The sequence below is a fragment of the Centruroides sculpturatus genome, unplaced genomic scaffold (assembly GCF_000671375.1).
Source record: "Centruroides sculpturatus isolate CEXI.00-Female unplaced genomic scaffold, Cexi_2.0 scaffold686, whole genome shotgun sequence".
Taxonomy (NCBI): domain Eukaryota; kingdom Metazoa; phylum Arthropoda; class Arachnida; order Scorpiones; family Buthidae; genus Centruroides; species Centruroides sculpturatus.
Genome location: NW_019384905.1, coordinates 351,999 through 379,219, shown reverse-complemented (window position 1 = coordinate 379,219; position 27,221 = coordinate 351,999). Strand labels below are relative to the sequence as shown.

The window sequence follows — 27,221 nt, the reverse complement described above, 5'->3', positions numbered from 1 at the left end:
TCTGTCCTTGAAGATCGGGGATTATATCAATCTCCGTTCTCCAATTTGTTTTCTGATTGGCTCCCTCGTCTGTTTCTAAGCGAAAAACGATTCCTTTTCGAGTCACGAGAAAGATCCGCCTTGAAGAATCTACTTGACACCATCCGTTATTCTGGCTGCAAAATGTTGATGGAACTTTGAAACTTGCGCTCATATTTTCCACCATTGTTGTCTAGTCTGTGACGTTTTTGAAATTTAACGACACGACGCGATGTCCTTTTTCGTCATTAATCTTTCCTCTTTTCCAAATTTCTATGTTCTAATTATGTGCATATGAACGACTTTTCAAAGGTCCATCTCTACTGGAGGTCATTTGTTTACAATTATTAATTAATCATTTAAAATTATTACATTCTGTTTACATCAATAAAATTTTTTTTTCTCTCATCGCGGTTTCTTATGACTAACACAACTAATTCGATCTTTGATCGGTTTTTAACAATAGACAATTTTTTTTTGTTTCTGTTTTAATAAATGTCTAATAATAAATATTTAATTTCAACTCATTTTTGGGGCCTCACAACTCCAGGAGGAAGCAGCTGCAGTGCCCTCTGGTCATTTACCTGAAAAAGAAAAAACTAAAAATTGTATCTTGCCTTAAATACCTTGGGGTTTACTTGGACCCAAAGCTAAGTTGGAAGATCTATATCATGGAAATCTGTAAAAAGGTTCAGCAGAGAGTAAACCTCTTCAACTACATCTCCAGAAACACCTGGGGACTTGGCAGTAGGAACTGTAAATTAATCTACAGAGGAGTGATAGAACCTGCTATTCTGTATGCAGTGCAGGTCTGGGGGAACAGAGCGGCATTAGCCTATAACAAGAGGAAATTACTGTCTATCCAGAGGCCTGCTACTATTAGGATCTGTAGGGCGTATCACACGGCCCCCACCGATGCACTGCTGGTTATAGCTAACATTATCCCCATTCACCTATGGATTAAAGAGATCTTCTGGCAGTGGAACTTGCTGACCATTAACCATCAGAATATTACCACTGAGGAGATATGAAACCTCTGTAGCAAGGGATTGATTCCCTTTAATAGTGCGAACTCAATTGACTTCATTATTAATTACAAGTTAGACAATTATCTTACTGGAAGTACTCTTGGAATGAACCTGGGAGAGACCAGCAGCTATACCATCAATATCAGGAACAATCATTATAGAGACACCAGAGTCCACTGGAACATCTACATAGATGGCTTATGCAACAATAAGAGTACCTGTGCAGCCTTCATCATCTATGATAGTGAGAATGAGATTCAGCATTAGCAATATTACCTGGTTGTTAGTGCAGTGCATGTGCAGGCCGCACATGCACTGCACTAACAACCAGGCAGAACTGCTAGCTGTATATAAAGCTCTAAGCACCATCACTAAAAATAGGAGGATCTACAATGGCAGCATCTGTATCAACACAGACAGTATGTATGTGATTAATATCCTTTCGAGCAATAATAAGTGCACAAGGACTGGCGTGGAGGTCAGACATCTTGCCAGAAACCTCAGAAAATTTGCTCAACTCAGTTTTATCTGGGTGCCTGGGCACACAGGTAATAAAGGCAATGAGCACGTTGATGCCCTTGCTAAAAAGGTCACCACAACAGACATCACCACCACTTTTTCTAAAATTCCCATCACACATATCAAGAACAATATCAGAGACTGTATAATGGAGGAGTGGCAAAAGGATTGGGCTACCTCAACCACTGGCAGAACCACTTACAAGTTTCTTCCTTCGATTAATAAAAGACAGGCTCTCAGCTACTTCACCACTTCTCATGTCATCACGCAATGCCTGTCTGGTCATGGTAACTTTCCCTTGTACTTTACAAGATTCAAAAAGATCAATAATGACAGGTGTGGTTGTGATGGTATCTCTGAAGGAGATGCCCTCCATTACATCTTTCACTGTACACTGTATGGAAGCCAGCGGGAAGAACTCATCTACCATTGTCTACGGAAGGGATTCTGTTGGCCTCCTGAACTCAACACCCTCTGTGAGGATCAAGAGATCTTTGAGCTGTTTGCCAAATTCATAAACTCTTGTAGTCGCTTCAAGTATAACTCAGGCCTATGTCAAACCTAACCAGTTCTTCAGACTCCATCTGAAACAACATGCGGGGATCCTTCTGCTGTTTCACTCTGTACTGACAGTTGGTGGGATCACCACTCTCATCACCAGCATTGTGGTTGGTTGACTGGTGAATCTGTCCACTGTCTTCGTTGCCTGTTTCTGTGCAACCATGGACATGCACTTTGTAGGTGTTTCCCATCGTGTCACGCATAGCATCTCTTGTTCTGGTCTTAGATTGCATCTGTGATCCTCTGTGTTTTGCTCCAATCAGCAGTCTTGTCACTGAGGTCTTTTATTGACATAACATTGTCCTTTTATGTAACATACCACTAGTGTAGTAACTGTGTTTTAATGTAGTACTTTCTATTTTGTCAAGATTACCATTGGCGACAGGCCACTGCCATGTACATTTTGTCCTGTATTCACTATTGTACCCATCTAGCCGGAAAGGCAATCTGTAAATTATTTGTATCAATGACTGTTTTCTTTGTAAGTGCGATGCTAATCAGAAATGTGATCCCAAACTCTATCTCCACTTTCCACCTCTTTTCCCCTCTTCTATCCCACTACCTCCCCTTCCCCACTCTACCCCTCACTCATCCCTCTATACCCTCCCTTTTTTCACATGGCTAACTCCAACTAGGATAGCTATCTCAACTTTACTTTCAAGTTCAAGTGGTGTCAGTCCTGATGAATAGTCATTACAGTCTTTGCTAATGCAATGTTGACCCTTTGGTCCTGTTGTCTGAAGCATAGGGACACTTTGCACATTGTCACAATAATTAGAAGTTTATTATTTACTTTTACTTAAATCTAATAGTTCATGGGCTCATGAATGCATAGAGGATGTTGTACCACTAGGAGGAATAATCCCCAATTGTGACAATCCAGAAGGACATATTGCTAATACTTTATTTACACTTATTGTATTTTAGTCTCTATTTATTTATTTGAATACTTAGGTTATATTTAAATGCTAAATCAAACAACATTACTTTCACATCATAAATCAAGCTGATCCATGAGAAGTTCTTGTTGATAATGTCCTATTTAGTGGTGATCAATAAACCTGTGAAGATAGCTAAAAATGTTTGTTGTTATTTATTTAAAGAAATAATGGTATAAATAAAGTTTTTTGGATAGTAATAATTACTTCTAACTATCATTTAATACGCTCAATTCTTTTAATGATTATTTTTAATTAATCATTAAGTAAGACCTATTTTTTGCTGCTTTGTTAAAATTTTTTTTAAACTTCTAGCTATTTCATATTTTAATTTAAAATAAAAACTACAGTAGCTCTTATAGATATAACTGTATATATTATATACTAGTAGACCCCGCCACGTGTTGTTATGGCTCAAAATGTATCTATTATAAATGTATAACACTTCCCCATTGTGGGGGGGGAATTTTTCGAAAAATTCCTTCTTAGTGTACATTCTATTCACATACCCTATTAAAACACAATCAAAAACGCAGAAAACCGCATCTAAAATAGTATAATAGAAGCCAAGTTGTTCACGGTAAGCCTTAATCCTGTCCATCTCTCCCCAGTGGAGGGAATTTCGACATGTATATTATATAAAAACACATGCATATTCAAATGCAGCGTTGTGTCAAAATTTCAAAGGAATCGGTAGGAACAAACGAACATTACACTTTTTATTTATATAGATAGATAGAAGATGATCTGCTCTAGTTCATCCTCACAGAAAAGCGTAATGCCTCACAGAAAAGCAAACTTAGATCGTCGTACTCGTAGCGCCATCTGTTGAACATAAAAGCCTTAACCTAGATGATATCTTTTAATTTACATGAACGTTTAACGGAATAATATACAGCCTATGTCCACCCTGAAGTTCTATTGTAAATATTGGTGAAAGAATTTTTGAAATCGGATGAGTAATTTCGGAGATTACCCGCTACATACAAACTTACAAACATTACCTCTTTATAATATTAGTATAGATTAAAAGCAAAATGTTTCATCACCACCAAAACCTAAGCAGAAACTAACACTTTACCAAGAAGTGCTATTAATAAAGACTTAACTTTGACTGCATGCAGGGACAGATCTACATAGGGACTAATAGGACTTAAGCCCTGGGCCTTCACGTGTCTAGGGTCCACAAAAATTGAATTATTGTCATAAATTTTTAATACTTTTTATTAACAATGAGCACTTATCGTATAATAAAATATAGTTAATAGGTTAGGTTTGGTAACAATTGGACCCCATTGGACTTTAATAAGCCCTAGTCCCCAAAAAACTTAGATCTGTCCAATTGCATGGATGAAATATAACCAAATCCAATTAAGACAGACAATAAGTATTTTATCCACACTTTCTGAAATATTATGTTTCAATTGATTTTATTTTAATTTAAATTTAAATTAATTAATTAATTTCAATTTTATTTTTCAGAGCATCACAAAGAAAATCATCATGCATAAAATCTTGCATGTACAGAAATTACTAGTTCCTGAAGAAAAAAATTTTAATTATTTATATTTGATGAAGATAAATAATGAATCTATACCTAATCCTTCATCTTGGGAAGAAGCATATCAAAAAATGCCAAATCAATTTGATATTTCTGTAGTGACAAGTCATTCACTTCTTATGCTTAGCCAATTGTTACAACAAGTAAGCAATTTTAATTATAATATATATCAGACGAGGCCAAACTATAACTCTATCATACAATGTGGCTTGTCACAAATTATAGAAATTACTGAAGAGATTACAAGATTAACTATTTGTTTACATTAATTTATACTGTACACACTTGATTAGACCCACAGGTTTAAATTTACCTCACAAGCTCAAATAAACCCACTTTCCAGTCTTATTTAAAAAAATAAATCCAAAATACTTGAATAAATCCACATATAGGTTTATCCAAAGCACATTTTCTAAGTTTCAGATTATTGTAAACAATATATTCAATAAAATATGAAAATACAAAAAGTCTTCAGACATTTGTCTTCACAATCACCAGTGACATAAATTCATCTACAGAGATGACCTTTTTATGGAGGCTATGTCTCTGCAATAAAGTAAATTGTTTAAAATGCCTTCTGGTGCTATTGCCATTACTAAAAAAACAAATAGTTCATTTCAAATTGCTGGTGATTGTGAAGATGAATATCAAAAACTTTTTTATCTTCTATATTTTTATATTTTATTAAATGTAAATACCATCGACCAATTTGAAATGACTATATTCAAAATTGTAATTGTGTAAATTATTGTATTACATTTCTTGCTGTTGTGTTACATTTTTAGAATTATTTTTTGGTTTTTATGTAATGACTCCTGTGGTACCATCACAACTCACACCTCACCTGATATTAACACACACAAAAAAGTAATTTTGAAGAAATAAACCCACAGATCTGAATAACCTCAAAAGTTTGAGTAAATCCATTTAAATTTATACTGACTGTGGGGATGTTAAGTGGCTTTATTATACTTAGTTTGACGTATTTTAAATTTTCAATCTTCTCTTTTCAGATTTCTCAAAAAAGGTAAATGTCTTCTGCAGATTAATTTATCATATGTTTCTTTTCATTTGCACTAGATGCTCTTTTTTTACTTCTATCATGTTTTGAATATAAGTGAGGACCTCAAAGAAACCTTATGTCACATGAGATTTTTCAGAATTTAAACCAAATAAACATTTGAGTGAGTTTCTTTCACATTGTATTGTTAAGCTGACTTTATTATTCCAGCTGGCTTAAAATATACAATGTAAATAGGAATAACTTTTTCTAAACAGGATGAATCAAACAGAATTTCATCATTTTATTGGATAACCTGATTATTACAGTTCATCAGATCTTTATGATATAAAGAAAGCACATCTTTTGTTTTGAACAAGATATAATTCTCTACAGTGAATAATAGCTGAGTGATAAATTATGTAACATGTAACATTGGATATATATACAGTGAATAATTCTGTACAGTATATATATTCTGTACATTGTATATATATGTATGTACAGAATTATATCTTGTTCAAATGTGTATATGTATACATATATGGGTACATTTCTATATTCAACAATTGGCTCAACAGTGAGAAAAAGATGTTTCTAAATGGACCTTTGAGTTGTCCATTGAAGTCCATCATGACATCAAAGTTGGCTTGTAAAGTTTTATTTTTTCAACATGAAATTGAGTTAATATCAAATTTGATACACATGATATTAGAGTGTTTTCAAATATTATGACATTTTAGGTTTCTGTTACACTCAGACATTTTGTCTTTTTGTGATAATTACATATTAGTCTAATCTGTAAATTTTCATACATGACAATCCTACAGTTGAAAATACAGTGGAGATGGGCACTAGTATGTGAGAAGTTCCTCAAGTTTTTGTGTTGCACAATTGCAGTATTTTCCTCCTGGTCATCTCATCAATTGGAACAGAGTCCATTGACTTCTGTAACTCTTCCTTTGCACAGTCTCATCATCGCTGGTTGATTTTGTGTTCTTCTTGTAATGGCACCAAGAATAGAGAGTTGCTTTCTCAACCATGAGTCAATATATATCCTCTCCTGTTCTGCTCTCCTGCTGGGTTTATTGCCCTCCAAGTGATGGAATATTCTAGAAGCTTATAAACAAAGGTTTCATAATTGACAATTTAATTTTATATACAGAAATGACGAGCAATTGTCACAGGCTTACTATTGAACTCGATCGTCTCAATGACTTGAAAGACCATTGAGTATTTAACAAACTAACATGGCAGCTTCTATAAAACAAGTGAATTTTGCTTATAGAAACTATCAATTCACTCTTCTTATGGATGCTGTAATAGCAGACAGATTAATGAACAATCTGTATATGATAAAACATGTGATTGCATGATTATATTGGATAATTTGAAATATTGAAATATTAAGCTTTTTTCTGAAACAAACTACCTCCATGAATTTGTTCAAAATTTGATAAGGACTGATATTTGGCCCTCTTTTCATCTTCCTAATGATATAAATATTCAAGAAATTCAAATTATTGAAGAAAGACCCAGTATAGAAGAAAATGATACAGATAAGGGTTCATTCAAATAAAAGGGTTTATTCAAATAATGGTTAAGTGACTTACTTTAATTATTTAGCAAAGCAGCAACAATTGTCACCTTCTCCTTAATTAAGTCAGCCATCATGAAAAGCAATCTTTCAATGCAAACATTTCTTTTTTCCACAAAACATGTCATTAGATCATTCAACAGAGGAACTCAATGGAGAACTCACCAGTGATATAAGTGTTGAATTTAGAAACATACAGTATATAAACTGTGCATTATTTGGTCATATGTAACAGATGGCCAGATTGTAAGAAAAGGGGACCAACATTTCTGGGATAGATTGTCCTTGTGAAATTCTTGGAGATTTCTGTTGATATTTAATTCCAGGACTCTAGAGTGGTAAACTGACATTTTTACTGCCTTACTGTATGGCTGTCAAGTGCCATTGGATATTACTGACATTAAAGCTATTTTCTATTCGTTAGAAAATATTTATAAAAAGTTATTTTTCTCCAAGTTTGTTTTAACATTTATTGTTACTATTATATATTATTAAATATTTTATTAATGATTTTTGATAAATAAAACAGAAATGAAGCAATAGATTAAAAAAATAAAATAGAAAATAAAAAAGTTATTTAGTAGCTATTTGCATTTTCTACACTTATAAGATTAGATTTGATCTTGGTATTCTGTTTTTTTCATTTCAATTATTTTATAATTACATCTGTAATGAACTGATAATGAAAGTAAAACAAGAAAAAACAATGTTTTAATAATTAAGATGGAATTTTACAAGTGTCAAAGGTATAGGCCATACAAACATTTTGTCTTCATCCTAGTTTTTTATGGGATATACACACTGCTACAGGTAATTTGCATGAAACTGTAGTAATAGAAATTTAAAAAATTAAATAAAATTTCTAATGAAAATTTATATATTGAGCAGAAAAATATATTTTCATGAAAAATTCAATAAAATTATTTTTAAAATATAGTAAAATTATCACCATCAGTTATTAAGCAGTTGGCCCTCATGAACCAATCACATTTGTTTTTTTCCTTGGTCTCACCGAAAAAAGGAACAAGATTACTTTTCCAAATTCTTAATATCCAATATAAATAAAAAATTCTGACCCTGGAACATTTGTCCTTTCTTTGATTGTTATGCAAATTCTTATAAATCAGTTTTCTATCAGAACAAGATCAAGCTCTGCCATCACCAAATTATTTTTTAAAATTTTATTAAAAGCTTTCATAGAAATTATTATTAGATATTAGAGTCATTATTAGATCTTTTAACAGAAAACAGAATGTCAGAAGCTAAACTTAAAATTTTTGTTGAATTACCTTTCAGTTTGGCAATATTATTTTGCTTACATTCATTGAATGAAGAATCCAGCAGATATAATAAATAAGAAGTCTAAGAAGTAGAAAGCACAGTTGAATTAGTTAATTCCTCCAACTTCTCAACATTAGTGAAGTGATCAAAGTCTTTATGCAAATTTGCCAGTCATTCAAATTTGGTTGATAAATCTTTGAGTTTAGTTAAAATTGCATAAAATCTCTTTTCCAAAAATGAAATCGAATTTTGAGATATAGTAGTAGGTGAACTTAGTAAAGGGAAGAAAAGATTCCAGCCATTGAGTTTTTAAAACTGTTTCACTAGCAATCATTGACATTTCCCAACCAAAGATATGGACAACTTCAAAGGAGGGAAGGGAGGAGGAGTATGAGACATTGGATTAGGATTAGATTTGATGTTTCCAATTAGTAATAATACACATATTAACAAATAGAAATAAAAAAAATTAATAAAACTGAAATAGAAATAAACATAAGAAATTATACAATACATTTCCAAAATGTAAAGTTCACTGTTAGCAAGCTCTCAAAAAGTTACCAGTATCAATGAATGTTACAAAGATCCTGTATCATCATTACTAGTGGTACACATAATGAAAATATAAATAAAAAAATTTAAATTTGTGTTGTAATATCAAAAATTGTTCTGTTTTAGAATTACATAAACTCAAAACTACACTGTGTACATAAATTAATTTTGACAAAAAAAGCTATTAATTTATTTTTTAATTTTTAATATTAATATTTTAATAAATTGTTACATATTAATGTTTTCTTAATTTCCACAACAACACCTTATCTCACTGAGAATTATTTATTTACTTGTTTTCAATCTGTTCTACAGGCCATCTTCATGTTTTTTAAAAAGCCATGGAACATTGATAACTGTTCTTTTTGAATAGAACAGTGAAGAACACATTTAAAATACAAAATTATTTGGAACTAGCTGTTACCCGCGACTTCACCCGCGGAGGTTTTGCAAGCCAATGCCATTTATATTCAGTATTTCAACAACCATAGTAATTGTTACATAACATCTACCACTGAGAATGATGAGAATTGCTGAGAATCAAACAAACTATTTTCAATTTGATCAATTTTCTGGAACGTTTGCAATCATTCTATAATCGAACCGATATGCAATAACAAATTTGAATTTAAAAAGGTTTGAACATTTGGTTAAAAAATCAAAATATATAAAAATATTTATAACAATGTCTGAAATGTTATTAATTTAATACACTTAAGTACTTAATGAAGACTAAACAACAAAAAATTGCATGTAAAATAGTACAGTAGAAGCCATTCTTCCGGTTAAGCCTTAATGCTCTCCCTCTCCCCCTGCTGGAGAATTTCAAAAAATCCCTTCCAAGTGTGCATTTCCTTGGCGTACCCTACTAAAATGCAGATAAAAACAAAAAATCGCATCTAAAATAGTACAGTAGAAGCCGGTTTTTCCGGTTAAGACTTAATCCTCTCCCTCCCCCCGCGGGGGAATTTCGAAAAATCCCTTCTTAGTGAGCGTTTTCATGACGTACCCTAACTGTGTACCAAATTTCACNTCTTAATTTCCACAACACCACCTTATCTCACTGAGAATTATTTATTACTTTTAAAAAAGATTTTTAACCTGTTCTACAGGCCATCTTCAGATTTTTTAAAAAGCCATGGAACATTAATAACTATTCTTTTTGAATAGAACAGTTAAAAACACATTTAAAATACAAAATTCTTTGGAATAATAAGTTATTTGAATCCAAAGAATAAATTACAGTAATATATATACAATTTAAAATAACAAAATAATAAAATATAATAATATAAAGGAAAAAAACAAAAAAGAAAATAAAAAATATTTTCACAGTGTTAAAATATATGATTGAAAAAACTTATTGGAGAATACTGCATAATGTTCATACAATCAACGACTGGTGTTATGAATATAATTTTTTCTTTTCTTTTTTCCCTTTATATTATTATATTTTATTATTTTGTTATTTTAAATTGTATATATATTACTGTAATTTATTCTTTGGATTCAAATAACTTATTATTCCAAAGAATTTTGTATTTTAAATGTGTTTTTAACTGTTCTATTCAAAAAGAATAGTTATTAATGTTCCATGGCTTTTTAAAAAATCTGAAGATGGCCTGTAGAACAGGTTAAAAATCTTTTTTAAAAGTAATAAATAATTCTCAGTGAGATAAGGTGGTGTTGTGGAAATTAAGAAGCATCTAGTTGGGTATTAAATAAGTATTAATGTTTTGAAATTTTTAAAAATTTAGATCACTTTACCACTTTTCAATATTAAGGATGTTTTTAAATTTTGTTACAATAAAGAAGAATTTACTGGTCAGGTAATTATTTTAGAATGTTTCTAAATTTAATTTAGCTGGCTGCAAAAAATTTTTAATATTTGATATTGAAATATATTTTATGATTGAAATGTTTAAATATTTGATTTAAATAAAATTGGTATAATAATTATATTTAAGAAACAAATATAAATATTTTAAAATTGTACAAATTGTTCATAGATTAAAGATAAGAAAGTTTTATTTGATTAATGTATGGAGAGTAGTAGTTGTGTATTCTCATTGATTTGACAATTTTTAATACAAAAGATGACAAATGTTATGTCTTAATCACATTTATTTCCTGAGAACATGTTTTAAATCTTTAATTATTCTGTGTTTGCCATAGTTTACTAATCCAGACACCATGCTTGGACACTGGGATACTCTTTATTATAGTTGGTCTTTGTTAAAAACTAGTTGGAGCAACAAGAACAAGACATGTTGTCCCTGAGTTGTAGGAATCGAATGACCATGTGCTTCCCATGCTCATACTGTTGTCCTCTCTTGGCGACAGTCCCCATGACCACTCAGATCTAGCCCAAAGTCCAAATACATAACATCTCTCTCTCTATGTAACATAGTTTTCCATTCATGCAGGAATGCACTTGGTTCAAACAGTGTTGATGGGAGATCACTGGGATGTGGCTTTTCTGTATTTTGTTCACTTGCATCTGAAATCTTTTGGGGATCATTATTTGATCTGGTTGCTTTTGATCTGGTTTATAAACAAGATGTAAGTGCTTAGTATCAGACTATTGTTGCAGTCTAGGTGTTGATATGGGCAGTGTAGCTTTGTCACAAGACAAGAGACCCAATAATGGCTTGTGAATTTCAAACTTATGTCCATATTTCTTAACACCTTGAATTCCTGGCAACCTTGACTGTTTATTGTTTATAGGAAGCTCTGACATCATTGATGATGGGAAAGATTCTGGGTTGGGGTTTTTCACCTACCACTGTTGTTTTCTCTTCCTGTGTCTCCTTGAAGTAATTCCTGATGCTTTGTCAACTGATCAACAATAAGTAGCATGTTGAGTCAATAAAAATGACACAAGTCTTTGATTCCAGTTACCAAAGATAACCCATTGCAGTGATCCCTTGTAGTTTGGACTATCTTCTCTGCTTGTTCGTTAATGAAGGTCACATTTGGAAACAATATATTTTCAAATGAGACCGTTATTTTAGATCATATATGTTGCCATATCTATCATTTTCATCACCATTGCAGGGACCCATTTATTGTACAAAGGAAATTCTCAAGCATATACCAGATCCAAAGGTGCAAAACTTGAATTCTTGAACAACTATGATCTGCTTGATTCTCATCTCATCTAATTTATCCAAACAGGTCTTCAAGCAATGGTTTATTAGTAACTGCTGGAAAGACACCTATAGCAGCATTAGGAGTAGCATGTTGAGCCAATAAAAATGATGCAATTTTAGTTACCAGAGATAATCCATCACAGTGATCCTTTGTAGTTTAGACTATACTCTCTGCTTGCCTATTGGATGATGGGTGTCTCAGTGCAATTAAAATGTGATGGATTCCATTTCTTTCCAGAAACTCTTGGAATTCTGATGATGAAAATCCTGTTCTATTATCTGATACCATCACATCAGGGATTCCATAACTTCCTCAATGCATTGATTGCACATTTGGAATTGGTTAATTTAACCTTGATTACTTCAAGCCATTTGGAATATGAGTCTAAGACAATCAGCAACAAAGCTCCCTGGAAAGAACCATCATGATCAATATGAAGTCTTGATCAAGATTTTTTTGGACAGTCTCATGATGTCACTGTCTAGAAGTGCAAGCACCTACTATATTTTCTGTTTGTTGATCCATGCCAGGCAACCACACATAGCTGTGTGCAAGAATAGTATGAACAAATTCTTGGTGAGCATTGTGAAGTATGGCCAATATGTGAGCCTGAGCTTTCTTTGGTACAACAACTCTGCATCTCCACAGTAAGCAGCCTCTGTATGCTGAGTTCCAATTTCCTCTAGGCAAATGGTGTAAATGCTGCATCTAGGTTTTCTGTTGGCCACCCCTTCCACACCCTGTTCATGATAGTATACAATCTTGAGCAGTCTTTTTGGTCTGTAATGGTAATTTATCTAGTGCTTCTAGAAATAAATCTTTATTGTGTCATGACTTGTAGTAAGTGGTTGAGGCGACCGACTAAGTCCACCTGCATGAGAAATTGATTTGCCTGGTTTATAAACAAGATGTAAGTGCTTAGTACCAGAGACTATTGTTGCAGTCTAGGTGTTGATATGGGCAGTGTAGCTTTGTCACAAGACAAGAGACCCAATAATGGCTTGTGAATTTCAAACTTATGTCCATATTTCTTAACATCTTGAATTCCTGGCAAGTGCTTATTTATCAATTTGTGCCTATTGGCATTCAGTTGTGTTCATGGATCTAGAATAGTACATGACAGGTGTTTCAACTCCACCTTCTAATTCATGACTCAACACCGCACCTATCCCATATTGAGAAGTGTTACAGGTGAAAATAATCGACTTTCTTTCATCAAAAATGGACTAGAAGTGCATCAGTTGACAACAGCATTTTTACTTTTTCAAAAGCTTTCTCGTGACTTTGATTCCACTTCCATTGTGATCCCTTGTTGAGTAGGCAATGAAGAGGTTTGGCTACTGTTGCCTTGTCTTGCAGGAACACATGATAAAAATTCAACAGATCTAAAAATGCCTGAAGTTCTTCCCTATTCCTAGATGTAGGTGCCTCCAGATAGCTTTTACCTTGTCTTTCGTAGGTTTGATGCCTTTCTCATCATTCTTTTGATACCCAAAAATTTAATGCAAGGGATTCCTATGATGCACTTATCTCTGTTAACTTGCAGTCCTGATTCAGAAAAACATCAAAGGACTTCCCACAATCATTTAGCCAACTCCTTAAGTGTTGAATCTTTGATTAAGACATAATCAAAATATTGCAAAACTGGAATGCTTGCCAACAGTGTTTCAATGAAATGCTGGAATGTTTCAGGAATGGAAGATATCCCAAATTGCAAACATTTGCATTTGAATGCCCTTTGATGCATCATGATTGTCTGTGTCATAGCTGAAGCTTAATCAACAGCTAATTGTAGGTAAGCTTGTGACAGACCAAACTTGATAAAATGACGACTTTCAGTGAGTTCTGCAAGAATTTGACTGACAGCCAGAACTGGATACAGATGGTTTCCCAGAGCCTTATTGAATGTACATTTGTAATCTTCACATAGCCTAACTTTACCATATGGTTTAAGGACAGTAACAACAGGTATAGTTCACTTATATTAATAAATAAACACACCTGATTTGTATTTGCCGAGTTAATTTTCTTTATTTTAACGTTTTCAGTCTATTTGTATAGGCCATCTTCAGGCTTTAACGTTGTTCGTTCCAATGGAACCAATAGTTCGAAATTCATTTGAATTTGAACTTTTAATGACAACTTACGTGTATAAATAAATAGTTAACAATAATATCAAAAACGTGTTGCAACTTAACAATAACATGAAAAATGTAAATTAAAATATATATGATAAAATATAATCTAAAATCGTGTTGCAACTTAACAATAAAAACAAAAAAATTATATCATCTTTAACTGAGTCTGAACAACTAATTCCTAAAAACTCCAGATCATACAAATGTTTATGAATTACTAGCTGCAAGGACCTGCTTTGCAAGGTTTTTAAAAAGTAATGATAGTGAAGATTAAGATAATTACATTATAGCCAATCTTACCCGTTTTCACAGAATGCAAGAATTAGGCCCCCTGTTTCCAGACTAATTAAAGATCTGGTCCCGATTCTATTTCTGAACGTCTCCTGTTCACGTCAAGTCAAACGAACTATTTTCAACGTTTCTGGAACGTTTACAATTGTTCTATAATTGAACCAATATTCAAATTTTATGTTTGAATTTAATTCAAACAAAACATTCGAAATAGAAAGCCACTTTCAACCAATTTAAGCCCCATATCTCCCGCACCCTTATAGCTATTGAGACGCAACCCCCCTTGTGCACGAATGGAGACTTGGGGCTACTACCACATACAAACACCATTCACATGCGATGTGTAGTTTTGGCGGAAAAGTGAAATATAGGGACATACATGTCCATTTATATATATATATATATAGCTATANCTACTAATTCCTAAAAACTCCAGATCATAAAAATGTTTATGGATTATTAAAACCCATACTTTTTTCAATTTTATATTTCCAAGCCGTTGGTAATGCTTTTGCATCTTTTGCATTTAGGCATCTGTCCCTCATCTTACTTTTGTAAATCTCTATTTTTTCCATTTCCATTGCAATGGAAGGTGAGTGCCCCATTCTAACAATCTTGGCTTTATCCCATTTGATTACTGCTCCGTCTGACTGTGCCATACTTGCTAATATTGTGCTATTGAGTTTTTTCTTTATACTATATTTGTGCTCCTTTACTCATACTTTAAGGTTCCTTCTGGTCACTCCTATATACTCCTATATGGCACAGTCAGACAGAGCAGTAATCAAATGGGATGAAGCCAAGATTGTTAGAACAGGGCACTCACCTTCCATCACAATGGAAATGGAAAAAATAGAGATTTACAAAAGTAAGATGAGGGACAGATGCCTAAATGCAAAAGATGCAAAAGCATTACCAACGGCTTGGAAATATAAAATTGANAAATAGAATCGGGACCAGATCTTTAATTAGTCTGGAAACAGGGGGCCTAATTCTTGCATTCTGTGAAAACGGGTAAGATTGGCTATAATGTAATTATCTTAATCTTCACTATCATTACTTTTTAAAAACCTTGCAAAGCAGGTCCTTGCAGCTAGTAATTCATAAACATTTGTATGATCTGGAGTTTTTAGGAATTAGTTGTTCAGACTCAGTTAAAGATGATATAATTTTTTTGTTTTTATTGTTAAGTTGCAACACGATTTTAGATTATATTTTATCATATATATTTTAATTTACATTTTTCATGTTATTGTTAAGTTGCAACACGTTTTTGATATTATTGTTAACTATTTATTTATACACGTAAGTTGTCATTAAAAGTTCAAATTCAAATGAATTTCGAACTATTGGTTCCATTGGAACGAACAACGTTAAAGCCTGAAGATGGCGTATACAAATAGGCTGAAAACGTTAGAATAAAGAAAATTAACTCGGCAAATACAAATCAGGTGTGTTTATTTATTAATATAATAGCTAATATTGCTGAGAAGATAGATAGGTGTAGTTCACTCTGAATAGTTCACTGTTCAATGATTCCTTGATCCTGTGTTCATTGTAACTCCTCCTTAATTTTAGGTCTCAGAGCAAATGGCACTTTTCTTGCCTTTAACTGGATTGGACAAACCTTTGGATTGCGATGCAAATGTATGGGTGTACTTTTAAAGTTCCAAGCTCCTTGAAAATGTCCAGAAACTTTTGCATAGTATCTTCCAAGATTGAGTGCTTAACACTATGGATACCTTGCTTCTTTACAGACACACTAAGGTGACATTATTTAACACTTGGCAGATTATTCACCACTTTATTCACCAACTGAATAAAGTGGTGAATAATCTGCCAAGTGTTGAATAATGTCACCTTAGTGTGATAGATTAGTAAAGAAGCAAGATAAAATCAACAACATGGTTTCATCAGAATCAAACTATGGATACTTGTTACTTTTATTCCCAATGGTTCAAACAAGTTTAATCCCAGAAGCCCTTGACACTACTTTGCTGCAATCAATAAGGGAAGGTCTCCTTCAAATGAAGCATATTTGACCTTGACATGGCACTGCCCCAGGATTTCTACTGGTTGTTTATTATAGTTTTTCAGAATATATGGGGATCTGGCTGAGGCAAGCCAACTGGATATAATTGATCAAATGTGTTCTTATCAATGATAGTAATCTAAGCTCTTGAGTCTACCTCCATGGTACACAGAAAGCCATTAATGTAGACAGTTGTTATTTATCTAAGAACACCAACATTATTTATTTGCACAACCTTCAGGTGAAAGGTATCTAAATCTTCTGTTTCCATGGTTTGAGTATTTTGATTACAAGGGAATGTCCTACTAGGTTTAGCCTACTCCAGCAGACTCTTTGAATATGTCCTTTCTTTTTACAATGATGGCATTTGACATTCTTAAATTTACACCGATTCCTTGAGTGATTTCCTCCGCATCCTGAACATTTTTTGTGTGATCTTTCTAAATTATCCTTAAATTGTTGCCTTTGGCCTTGGGTCTGCAGTGTAACAGATGTCAAATTGAATCCTCTAATTTCTGTCATTTGCTGATTAGCTATTCTTGCAGCCAGTGCCATTTCTTGTGCTTGTGCAAAACTAAGTGATATCTCAGTGAACAATCGATTCTATAAAGATTCGTCTTTCAAGCCAACACTAATCTGTCCCACAGCATTACATCCAGAGAACCTGAACCACCAAAAATTCCAATGTTCAGAGAGTTTCCTTAATTCCATGATAAAATTGACAACATTTTCTCTGGTGTGCTGGTTCCTCCAATAGAATAAAAATCTCTGAAATATTTCAGGTTTCGGTGAGAAATGAGATTTGATGAGTTATATTAGCTCATCATATGATTTAGCTGTTGGATTGTTGAACACTGCCAGAGAACAAATAATGGCATACTTCTTAGCCCTACAGATATTCAAAAATACTGCCTTTTTTTCTGAGGGTCAGTAATATCATTTCCTTGAAAAAAACACTAAATGTTCATAGTATGAATCCCACATAGTTGGTTCTGAGGCCTCAAAAGGTTTTATTAAAGTTCTGAGTGTAACCATTATAATAATATTCCCTTTTAATAAACACTGCACTTATGATTCTGAAGTATTAGTTTATGAATCCAGGTGACGCTCTTAACTGGTGAGCATTGCATTACTATTGAATCAGCGGATTTTCAGAATCCCATCCTTGTTGCCATTTATTGTGTGTTTGCCATAGTTTACTAATCCAGACAGCCAAGCTTAGACAATGGGATACTCTTTATTACAGTTTGTCTTTGTTACAAACTAGTTAGAGCAACAAGAACAAGATGTGTTGTCCTGCAGTTGTAGGAATTGAATGACCATGTACTTCCCACACTCATACCCTCTTGGCCACAATTCCCAAGGCCATCTAGCCCTTTTGGGCTAGTCCAAATGCATAACATTAATTCAATAGGAATTGAGATTTCAGGATAGACAGAATTATTCATAAAAAAGAATTTAGCACTTATCAAAATGCAAACCTATAGCACAGTAGTTCTCAACCTTTTTGAGGCTGTGGAACACCATTCACATACTTTTTATTACAAGGCACATTAGCGTCGATATATTCAAAAATTAATAAGCAATTCCATGTTCAGTATTCTCATGAAACAATGAAGCAATAAACTAATAAACTTTAATGTATTGAATAAAATAGAAACATGGAACAATGGGAATAAATTTGAATAAAAACTTTAAAATCTTTTTTTTATGGTTGCAGAACACCGGTTAAGAACCATTGCTATAGCACATCACACAGAAATCATATGCCAACTGTTTAAATCAGCATAATTCTTCATTCTCAAATTAATCAAAAATAAGTGTTAATTATCTTAGAATGAACAGTTTGTATTATTTCAATTATACCTATTAAATTGAATTTTATCATATCTTGGAAGATATTGACAAAATATAAAATATTTAGAAGATATTGACAAAATATAAAATATTTTGTCAATATCTTCTGAAAATTTTTGTATATTATAGAATATGGCACACATAAATAACAAAAAAAATATTTTTTTTTAATATTTGAGGTTAAAATTTAGATATTTTTTCCTACATCATTATATTTTCTATGTTTAATGATTTTAATGATGTAGTAAAAGTGGATTAGTATTTAACAACAATTATGGTAATATTTATATATGTTATAAAATTAATTGTAAGGTATAATTCATCTTTAAATTATTTTTATCTAGTATTCAAGAATTCAAGAGATTTTATTAAGTTCAATACAGAAATTTGGAATTACTATGAATCGAACCTTAAAACAACTTGAAAACAAAATACAATTAGAATTTATAACTTTCCCAAACAATGTATCAATTGATAGTTTGGCTCATGATAAAGCATTTGTTACTCAAATTGAAGACTTGATGATCTCTTGGAGACAGTCTATACAAAAAATGATGACTGAAATTTTAGAAAAGGTAATTTTCTGTATATAATTAGTGTTTGAATAGTGTATATAAATTTCTTATTAATAGTATTTCACTATTAATAAGAAATATTCAAAATTTTTAAAATATTTTAAGTTGATCATTATTCAAAATATATAAAATTGTGACAATGCTGAAGGGCCTCCCTATACTTCGGCACCACATGACCGAAGGGTTGCCATTGCATTGGCGAAGATCGAAATGACAAGTTTCGTCAGGACTGACACCACTGTGTCTTTACGGATAGACACAGAAACCATTGTGTTCTCGCGCAAACGATCGCGTGTGTGAGCGAACTGATTTGGGATGGAGAGAGAGACAGCGCACTGGAAGTGACTTACTCAGAGACGGGCTAACGTAACAACTATTTAATTGGTAACCATAGGCCATACAGGGTATAAAATATATCGATTTGAAATATGCTAGCTGTTAGAGATCTTTGCTACAGTTGATATTAGTTATAGATAATAGACATTAAAATGGATCTAAGATTTTGGTTACAGATCCGCAGTTCTCGAGAGAGAGAGTTTACATAAGTTGTGCATGGCGATAAATACCTTGAGTTTTAGTGAGTTGCTAGTAGGTCTTGACAACGAAGTTAGTCCAGTTAGGCAATCAAGTATTTCGGGTCGATGTTAATCCAGAGAATAGACACTTAAATAAGTCTGATGGTCCAGTGAAAAGCACAATGCACACGGAAAAAGATACGGAACTTGAGACTGATCTCTTCAAGGACGGGGCGACGACTGCCTCACTTTGTTGTTCTGTTTTCAGGTTGTATTGTTGAAACGGAGATTTGGGGTCGAAAGGTGATGAGAAAGCGTCATTAATAAGCCTGAGAATTTAACAGATGTTTAGCTCCCATGTGTAAAAGTTGACAGTTATTGAACGAAAGTATAGCTACACTGTGAAATGATGAAATGAGATAAACATACTGGATTCGGATCCTCACAAAATGAAGTCTTGAATATTTTAAAATTTGAAATCATTAAAACTTTAAATTTAAATATAAACATAGATTTTAAAATTCACAAAAACTATATTTTAGTGTTATAAATGATAAGTAAAAATAAAGTAGCTGAAAGGAAGCTATCACACCATATTTTTAATATTTGACTAAAGTGACCAGTTGTATATTATTATGCTGTAGTGTAAGTCTCATTATCTTCCGTACATCTGAAAAGTATACAGCAAAATGAACAGAATTATAAAGATTGTTTATCAAATTAGGTATAAAAATAGGTTTTCAATTTATTATAAGTTTGGAAATTTTAAACAGCAAACTTTATAAAATAAAAGAATAATAGTAGTGCTGTGCAGAGATAAATGTCCCAGTATAAATTATTCATGGGTATGTTTAACAATGATGCCAAGCTGTACCTGGATATAGTTGGTAAAAACAAATTCTAATTGGTGAATATGGTGTATTAGCAGTATAAACATTGCCAAAGAATGCCAAAGAGTTGTGAAAAATGAAGTGATTTCTCAAATTTTTACTATAAGAGGCAATTTTTATTGTTTTGTTCATCTGTATTAATATTTTATCTTCATCTAATATAGTGTGACTAGAGGATCAGCACCTCTTTAATGCCTTGTTAGGACTGACACTACTGTGTCTCATTGACACAGTGGTGTCAGTCCTGACGAGCCATCGAAGAAGTGCCGTGGTGAGTTTGTTTTGGGTTTGAAAGTAGGTCATGTGAGTGGCCATGTGAGTAAGCAATTGGTTTCCAGATGCAGACTGTGAGACAGCACAACAGAAGTAAGGCACTCAGACACTAAAGTTAACAACAAAATAATCGTTTTATTTCAACAAAAAGAAGTATATGATACAATATTCAATATATATCATGTTATATTGGCTTAGCCTATCTATCTAGCGATTGTGCGAGAGAGAGAGTTTACAATTGTTCACAAGTAAATACCTGGAGTTGATGGTGATGCTCCTTGATTAGGATTTCATGATAACTTGGATGTCTAGGGTCTTGAGGTTGTCTGGATTAGGATTGTTCAGGACAAGTCTGGATAGGGAAAGTTCTGGATCAAGGTTGATTGGGAAAATTCTTCTTCAAGGTGCAGTTGACTGAGGGTAATGTGAAAATCTGATAGAGTACAATTAGACACTAACACAGGAAATTTTTGATGACTTTAATCTTAGAGGAATAGGAGACGACTGCCTTGACTGCCCATTAGTTGTTATATTAAAATGATGAAATCAAGACAGCAGGTTGGGAGGTTATGAGAAGGGTCACTTTCGACACTGAGAACTTAAAAGATGATCTACCTTTAGGTGTGAAAGTTGACAGTTATTCGACAAAGTTGTGTTGTCAAGATGTTATGTTGTGATTTAGTTATGTTGTTAATAAGTAACATTGTGAGTTCAGATTCTCACAGTTGCTATTTCTATTTGATTAGATTTTTTGAATTAGTAAACCAAAATTTGTAGGTAATTGCAAATAACCTGGATTTATGTAACATCCTTTATATAGGACTGTTTTGTTTGAAACATTAGTGAAATATTCCTATTGTAAGATTTAATTGTAATGATTGTAATTTTTCAGATTTCATATTGAAAGAACTGCTATTGTGGATGGTGCTAGGGTGGGGCACCAGCCCACCCTGAAATAATTAATTCAAGTTTATCTATACTGATCATTATTGGGGAGTTTCTTTAATTATGAATTAATTGTTCAACAAGTTCTCACATTCTCACTAAACTTTTTTCTGGTAATATTGTATTGAAAAATTGATCACTAAATTTTAAACCTTTGATGATAAAATGTACAGATAACATTCACATCACTGAAACAAATATTTCTTTTTTGTTGGAATAAGTGCTAGCAAAACCTCTTGTAGGATGTCAGGAAGGACTGTGTCAAAAAGTGATACCACATCATCCATCATATTGAATATGGTCATTGTGTAAAAAGTAAATGAGTCATCTTTATAAACATTTGCATTTCGATTCACTACAATTGTTATAAGAGTTCATACATATTTTTGATTAAATTTTATAATTGGAACATTTTGATATTAGAATAAAATAAATTTTTTTTGTATATAAATGCAGAAAACCTGCTGGTATTTCAATTAAGACTATCAAATGGTAAACCTGAGTTTATTTTCTAACCAAGTCTGTTTTAATCAGGAGACAAAGTTCAGTTGGCAAAAGAAATTTTTATTTGCTGTGCATTTTGGGATTAAAACATTCCCTCTTGTATATATGTACCTCTGATTTGTACATATACATCTCTGATTAATATCACAATATGCTCCTCAAAACATTTTGTGGAAAATTCAATTTTCACTGCTCAAATCTTATCTTCCTGGTAAATCTTAATAGCCTTTAGATATATTTCTGGTAAATTCTAATGGCATTTAAAATTTGGGAGATAAGATTTGAGCAGTGAAAATTGAATTTTCCACAAAAATGTTTTGAGCAGCATATTGTGATATTAATCATAGATGTATATTATGTACTGTACAGTACAAATTGGGGGATCCCAATTTGTACTGTACAGTACATAATATACATCTATCTAATATAATGTACATCTATGTAATATAATGTACTGTACAGTACAAATCCCACCTGAAGAGGGGATGTTTTAATCCCAAAATACACAGATAATAAAAATTTCTTTTGCCAACTGAACTTTGTCTCCTGATTAATTAAAACAGACTTTGTTAGAAGATAAACTCAGTTTTACCATTTGATAGTCTTAATTGAAATACCAGCAGGTTTTCTGTATTTATATATATATATATATGGACGTGTGTGTCCCTATATTTCACTTTTCCACAAAAACTACACATCACACGTGAATGGTGTTTGTATGTGGTGGTAGCCCCAAGTCTCCATTCGTGCATAGGGGTGGTCGCGTCTCGATAGCTATAAGGGTGTGGGGGATATGAGGCTGAAAGTGGTTGAAAGTGGCTTTCTATTTCAAATGTTTTGTTCGAATTTGTTTGAATTAAATTCGAACATAAAATTCGAATATTGGTTCAATTATAGAACGATTGTAAACGTTCCAGAAACGTTGAAAATAGTTTGTTTGACTAAATGTAAAAATTCTCTAATTAGTCTGGAAACAAGGGACCTAATTATTGCATTCTGTGAAAATGGGTAAGATTGGGTAATTATCTTAATCTTCACTATTGTTACTTTTTGCCCAGCGAAGCGGGTCCTTGCAGCTAGATTCTAGATTACTTAGAAAAACAGTCTTTTATATATATATATAAAAAACTATATTACATACAAATAAAAACCCAGCGAAGCGGGTCCTTGCAGCTAGTATGATATAAAGTCTGTCATGGTGATTTAGTTTCTAAATCATTGTATATTCCTTTATTATTATTATTATTATTATTTTTTTTTTTAATTACATGTGATTTTATATAAGAATAATAACAACTTTTAAAAAAGCTTAATAGATATTATATATTTAATTCATATTTGAAATGTTTCATAGACAATTCCTGGTAAGAGTCCATTAGTAGAAATTGAAATTTGGAGAGAACGTCAAGCAGGATTAAGTGCAATTGTTGAACAGTTGAAACACAAAGAAGTTATTCAAGTTCAAGAAGTTCTGAAAATAGCAAAGAGTTTTGTATTGTCAAATTTTTTAGATAATTGTGAAAAACTTGAGAGTCATTTAAAAGAAGCTCATGATAATGTGCGATTTTTAAGTACATTAGAAAAATGTTTTCAGGTAAGTGTTAATATTCTATTGAAAATAAATAATTTGATATTTTAAAATTAAGTATTATCTTTAATTAATTTTAACTATACCTTTCAAGTTTATAAAGATGTTATATCCTGAAATTCCAGTGAATATTAGTTTATTCATTATCAAACAAATTACATTTTCTACAAATATAAAGAAAATTGATTTTAAATTATCAGGGATGAACTAGCCACTATAATTAATTTACTGAATTAACCAATACACTTTTAATAGTAGATGAAGTCATCATTATCATGATTTCAATAATTTTTATTGTAAAAAGTTATAATTATTAAATTATTATAAAATTTCATTTTTATCAAAAATTTTCACAAATTTCTTATAAAAATAATGAAAATTAACCTAATAATTGCATTAAAAAAGGAATGATGGAAGGAATGTTAATGTTTTTGACTTGGTTAATGGATCACCTTCAGGCATATCAATTAGAAAAGATGATGGGATAAAGTAAATAAGCAAGGAGACAATCTACTGTCATCTGTCTATATCTTAAGATAGATTATATATCATGTTAACAGGGTTGAAAATATTAGAATTTCTTCAACTTTGGTCACTATTTAAGTTATCAGTAACATTGTATAAAAATTTACTATTTATTTTTAAAAAACGTTTGGAATTCTCACATTTTAAAAAATAAATTATAAGCAAATGCATTTTGAATTAATATGTAGTATTATTTTTTGATAAACTTTTGTTTTTAATTAGTTTAAAATAACATGTAAAATTTTCTTTTGTAGAATTTAACTCCTGGTACCCCATTAAATATTGCACTTGAAACTATTCCAGTTTTAATTAATGGACTCAAAATGATGTGGATTTTATCTCAGCATTATGGACATGATGATGGAATGATGTCATTATTAGAACGCATTGTTTGGTCTTTATGTGAATTAGTGACTACAACTTGTGATGTCAAAAAAATTTTTAAAATGCCTTATAAAGAGGTATTATAAATAATAAATTATATTACAGTTTTTAAGAAATTGAATTTATTTTAATGCTGTACAATATAATTGAATCTTTTTAATTTAACATTAACGTTAATAATATTTAACATTAGAGGAAGACTATAAAAGTTTGAATTATCAAAAATTCACATTATTTGTTTTTGAGAATAAATCAGTTTTCTTCAAGTTTTTAGTGTTCATTAGTATTTCATATTTTAATGATTGTATATTTTTCTGAGTATTTTCTTTTTCACTACTTTAACAACTTTTTAACTAGAAGATAAACTGTTGTTTGCTCTGTTCTTTGTGAAAACATAGACAAACTATTCTGCTATCTAGACATAAATGCCACTAAAATTGTCAGACATGACAATTTTGCCCACTCACTAGGGTTATGGAACTTGGGCATTTGTGGAATTTCTAAAACATGCATCCTATTAATCAGTTTATAACATACTTTTTTTTTTTTTTTTAGGCCTTTATATACAAGTTCTGCTCTTAACTAACTGATGTAAGATAATTCTAGTTTTAAAATATATTTTAATGATATTTCATAAGGTAAAAGGATACATTTGAAAGTTAAATAGTACTCTTAGGATTAATTTGTATGTTGTTAATCTGTGATTAATAAAACGATTTAACTGTAAAATTAAAGACTCAATTTATATATATCAAAAGACCATTATGAGATGGAAATAATAGCTTCGTTTTTGTTGCCATTTTAAGAAAAAAAAAATTCTCAGCAAGCTAAGTAAGTTCGGAGAATACAATTGAACTCCTTAGTGTGAGAGTATATAGCAATATTAAAGAAATATTTAATATACTATTTTTATATATATATATATATGTAGATAGATATTACAGCGATTGTTTGAAGTAGTTTGAATTTGCCCTGGAGTTCTGAAAATTTATTCCCATCCGAAGTAATTTATGAAGTTTCCAGAGTATCTGCTCTCGAGCATTTTCCAATTGATCTCAAAATTAATTGTAAATAAGTACTCTGTTCAAATACGTGTAGGAACGTTACACAATATATACAATTTTTATGATGAGAAAAAAATATTATATATTATAAATTTAATGATTTAAAGGCAATAGAAAATAGAAAATTTGTAATACCGGAGACATCACATTTCTCTATACAAGTTACTACTATTTAAATAAATATAATTACAGTCACAAGTTATAATACGTCTTATTCAAAGTTTTAGGATTTAATTCGGACTTACATTACTTTTTTTTTTTTTTTTAAGTGTTTATGCTAGATTTTTCAGAAAATGTTTCCATTTAGAAATAACCCATAAGGTCAATAGATGGAGACACTTTCCATTTTGGAATAATTAAAGAGGTTTTTATCCCATCCCAAAAAATTTAACTTATTTGTCGTAATGTATAATCTGAATGAATTTATTGAATTTCTAGGGTGTTCTTTTGGGTCAAGCTTCGTTACCTCCTTCGGCATGTATACACGACTTGACAACAGAAAGGAGAGAGAAACAAGAGGGAAATGGAGAAAATGGTAGTCGAGCCACGGGTTTGAGAAGTCCTGCTGCAGGAACATGTCTCGCAACTCTTGCTGATTTCCGTGGTATAACCACAAAACTTCCCACAGGTAGGATTATCCAATCATTGACGGTCTTTCATAATCGTTTTTACTATTTTTCTTTTCTCTCCCCGTCCTTAATCTTAACGATTCTTTGTTGGGAATTAAGTATGACATCAGTCAATCGTTTGAGAGTTTTATTTTTATTGTGCTTTATTTTTTTCTCCGAAAATAAATTTGTCACATTGATTAATTGAAAACCTTAATGTCAGATAAAAGTGACACTAAGACCGAGTGAGCATAAATTTGTGATTTATAGTATTTTTTGCCCGGGCTAGTGGATCAAAGTAAGATTTGTCTGAAAGTATCTGATTGGATTAGTGAATTAATGCAAATTAAATATCGAATTTTTAAAATAATTTAACTAAAAGTTGATTAATAAAAATGATTAAGAACGAAAGATTACCTCCTTTTTTTTTTTTTTTAACTTGATCGTTTTAATGTGGCATGCATTAATTTTATAAAAAGGACAAGAAAATCTTTTAAAAATCTAATTTATGTTAAATTGTTATCCGCGATAAATAAATAAATATTAAAATAAAATTAACGAGAATAAATAATAATAATAATAAAAAAAAACAAAATTATTATCAGTTAAGATTTGAAGGAAAAGTGCAACAAATACCCTTGATTGATTGTTAAATAATATGCAATTTTTAGGTATATGTATATGTATGTTTTTCTTTATTATATTTTTAAAATCCAGATTTCGCAACACAGTTTTGGACAAGATGGCCAAGTTTATTAAATTTAAAGTATCTTTATTTAAAGATCTATGACGAATTTCATTTATTACTTTGTTTTTTTTTTTTT

The 27,221-nt window shown here is 31.6% G+C and overlaps 1 protein-coding gene across 1 annotated transcript in view; it reads left to right on the top strand.

Annotated features, from left to right (window-relative positions):
• Window positions 1-27,221, top strand: part of LOC111631552 (dynein heavy chain 10, axonemal-like) — a gene marked incomplete at its 3' end in the record, with an annotated part of 405,219 nt that overhangs the window by 28,634 nt on the left and 349,364 nt on the right. The window contains exons 6-10 of the mRNA XM_023375809.1: window positions 4,547-4,768; window positions 10,813-10,884; window positions 18,871-19,101; window positions 23,583-23,822; window positions 24,596-24,802. Coding sequence (XP_023231577.1) covers window positions 4,547-4,768; window positions 10,813-10,884; window positions 18,871-19,101; window positions 23,583-23,822; window positions 24,596-24,802 — 972 coding nt within the window. The remainder of the gene's footprint in view (window positions 1-4,546; window positions 4,769-10,812; window positions 10,885-18,870; window positions 19,102-23,582; window positions 23,823-24,595; window positions 24,803-27,221) is intronic.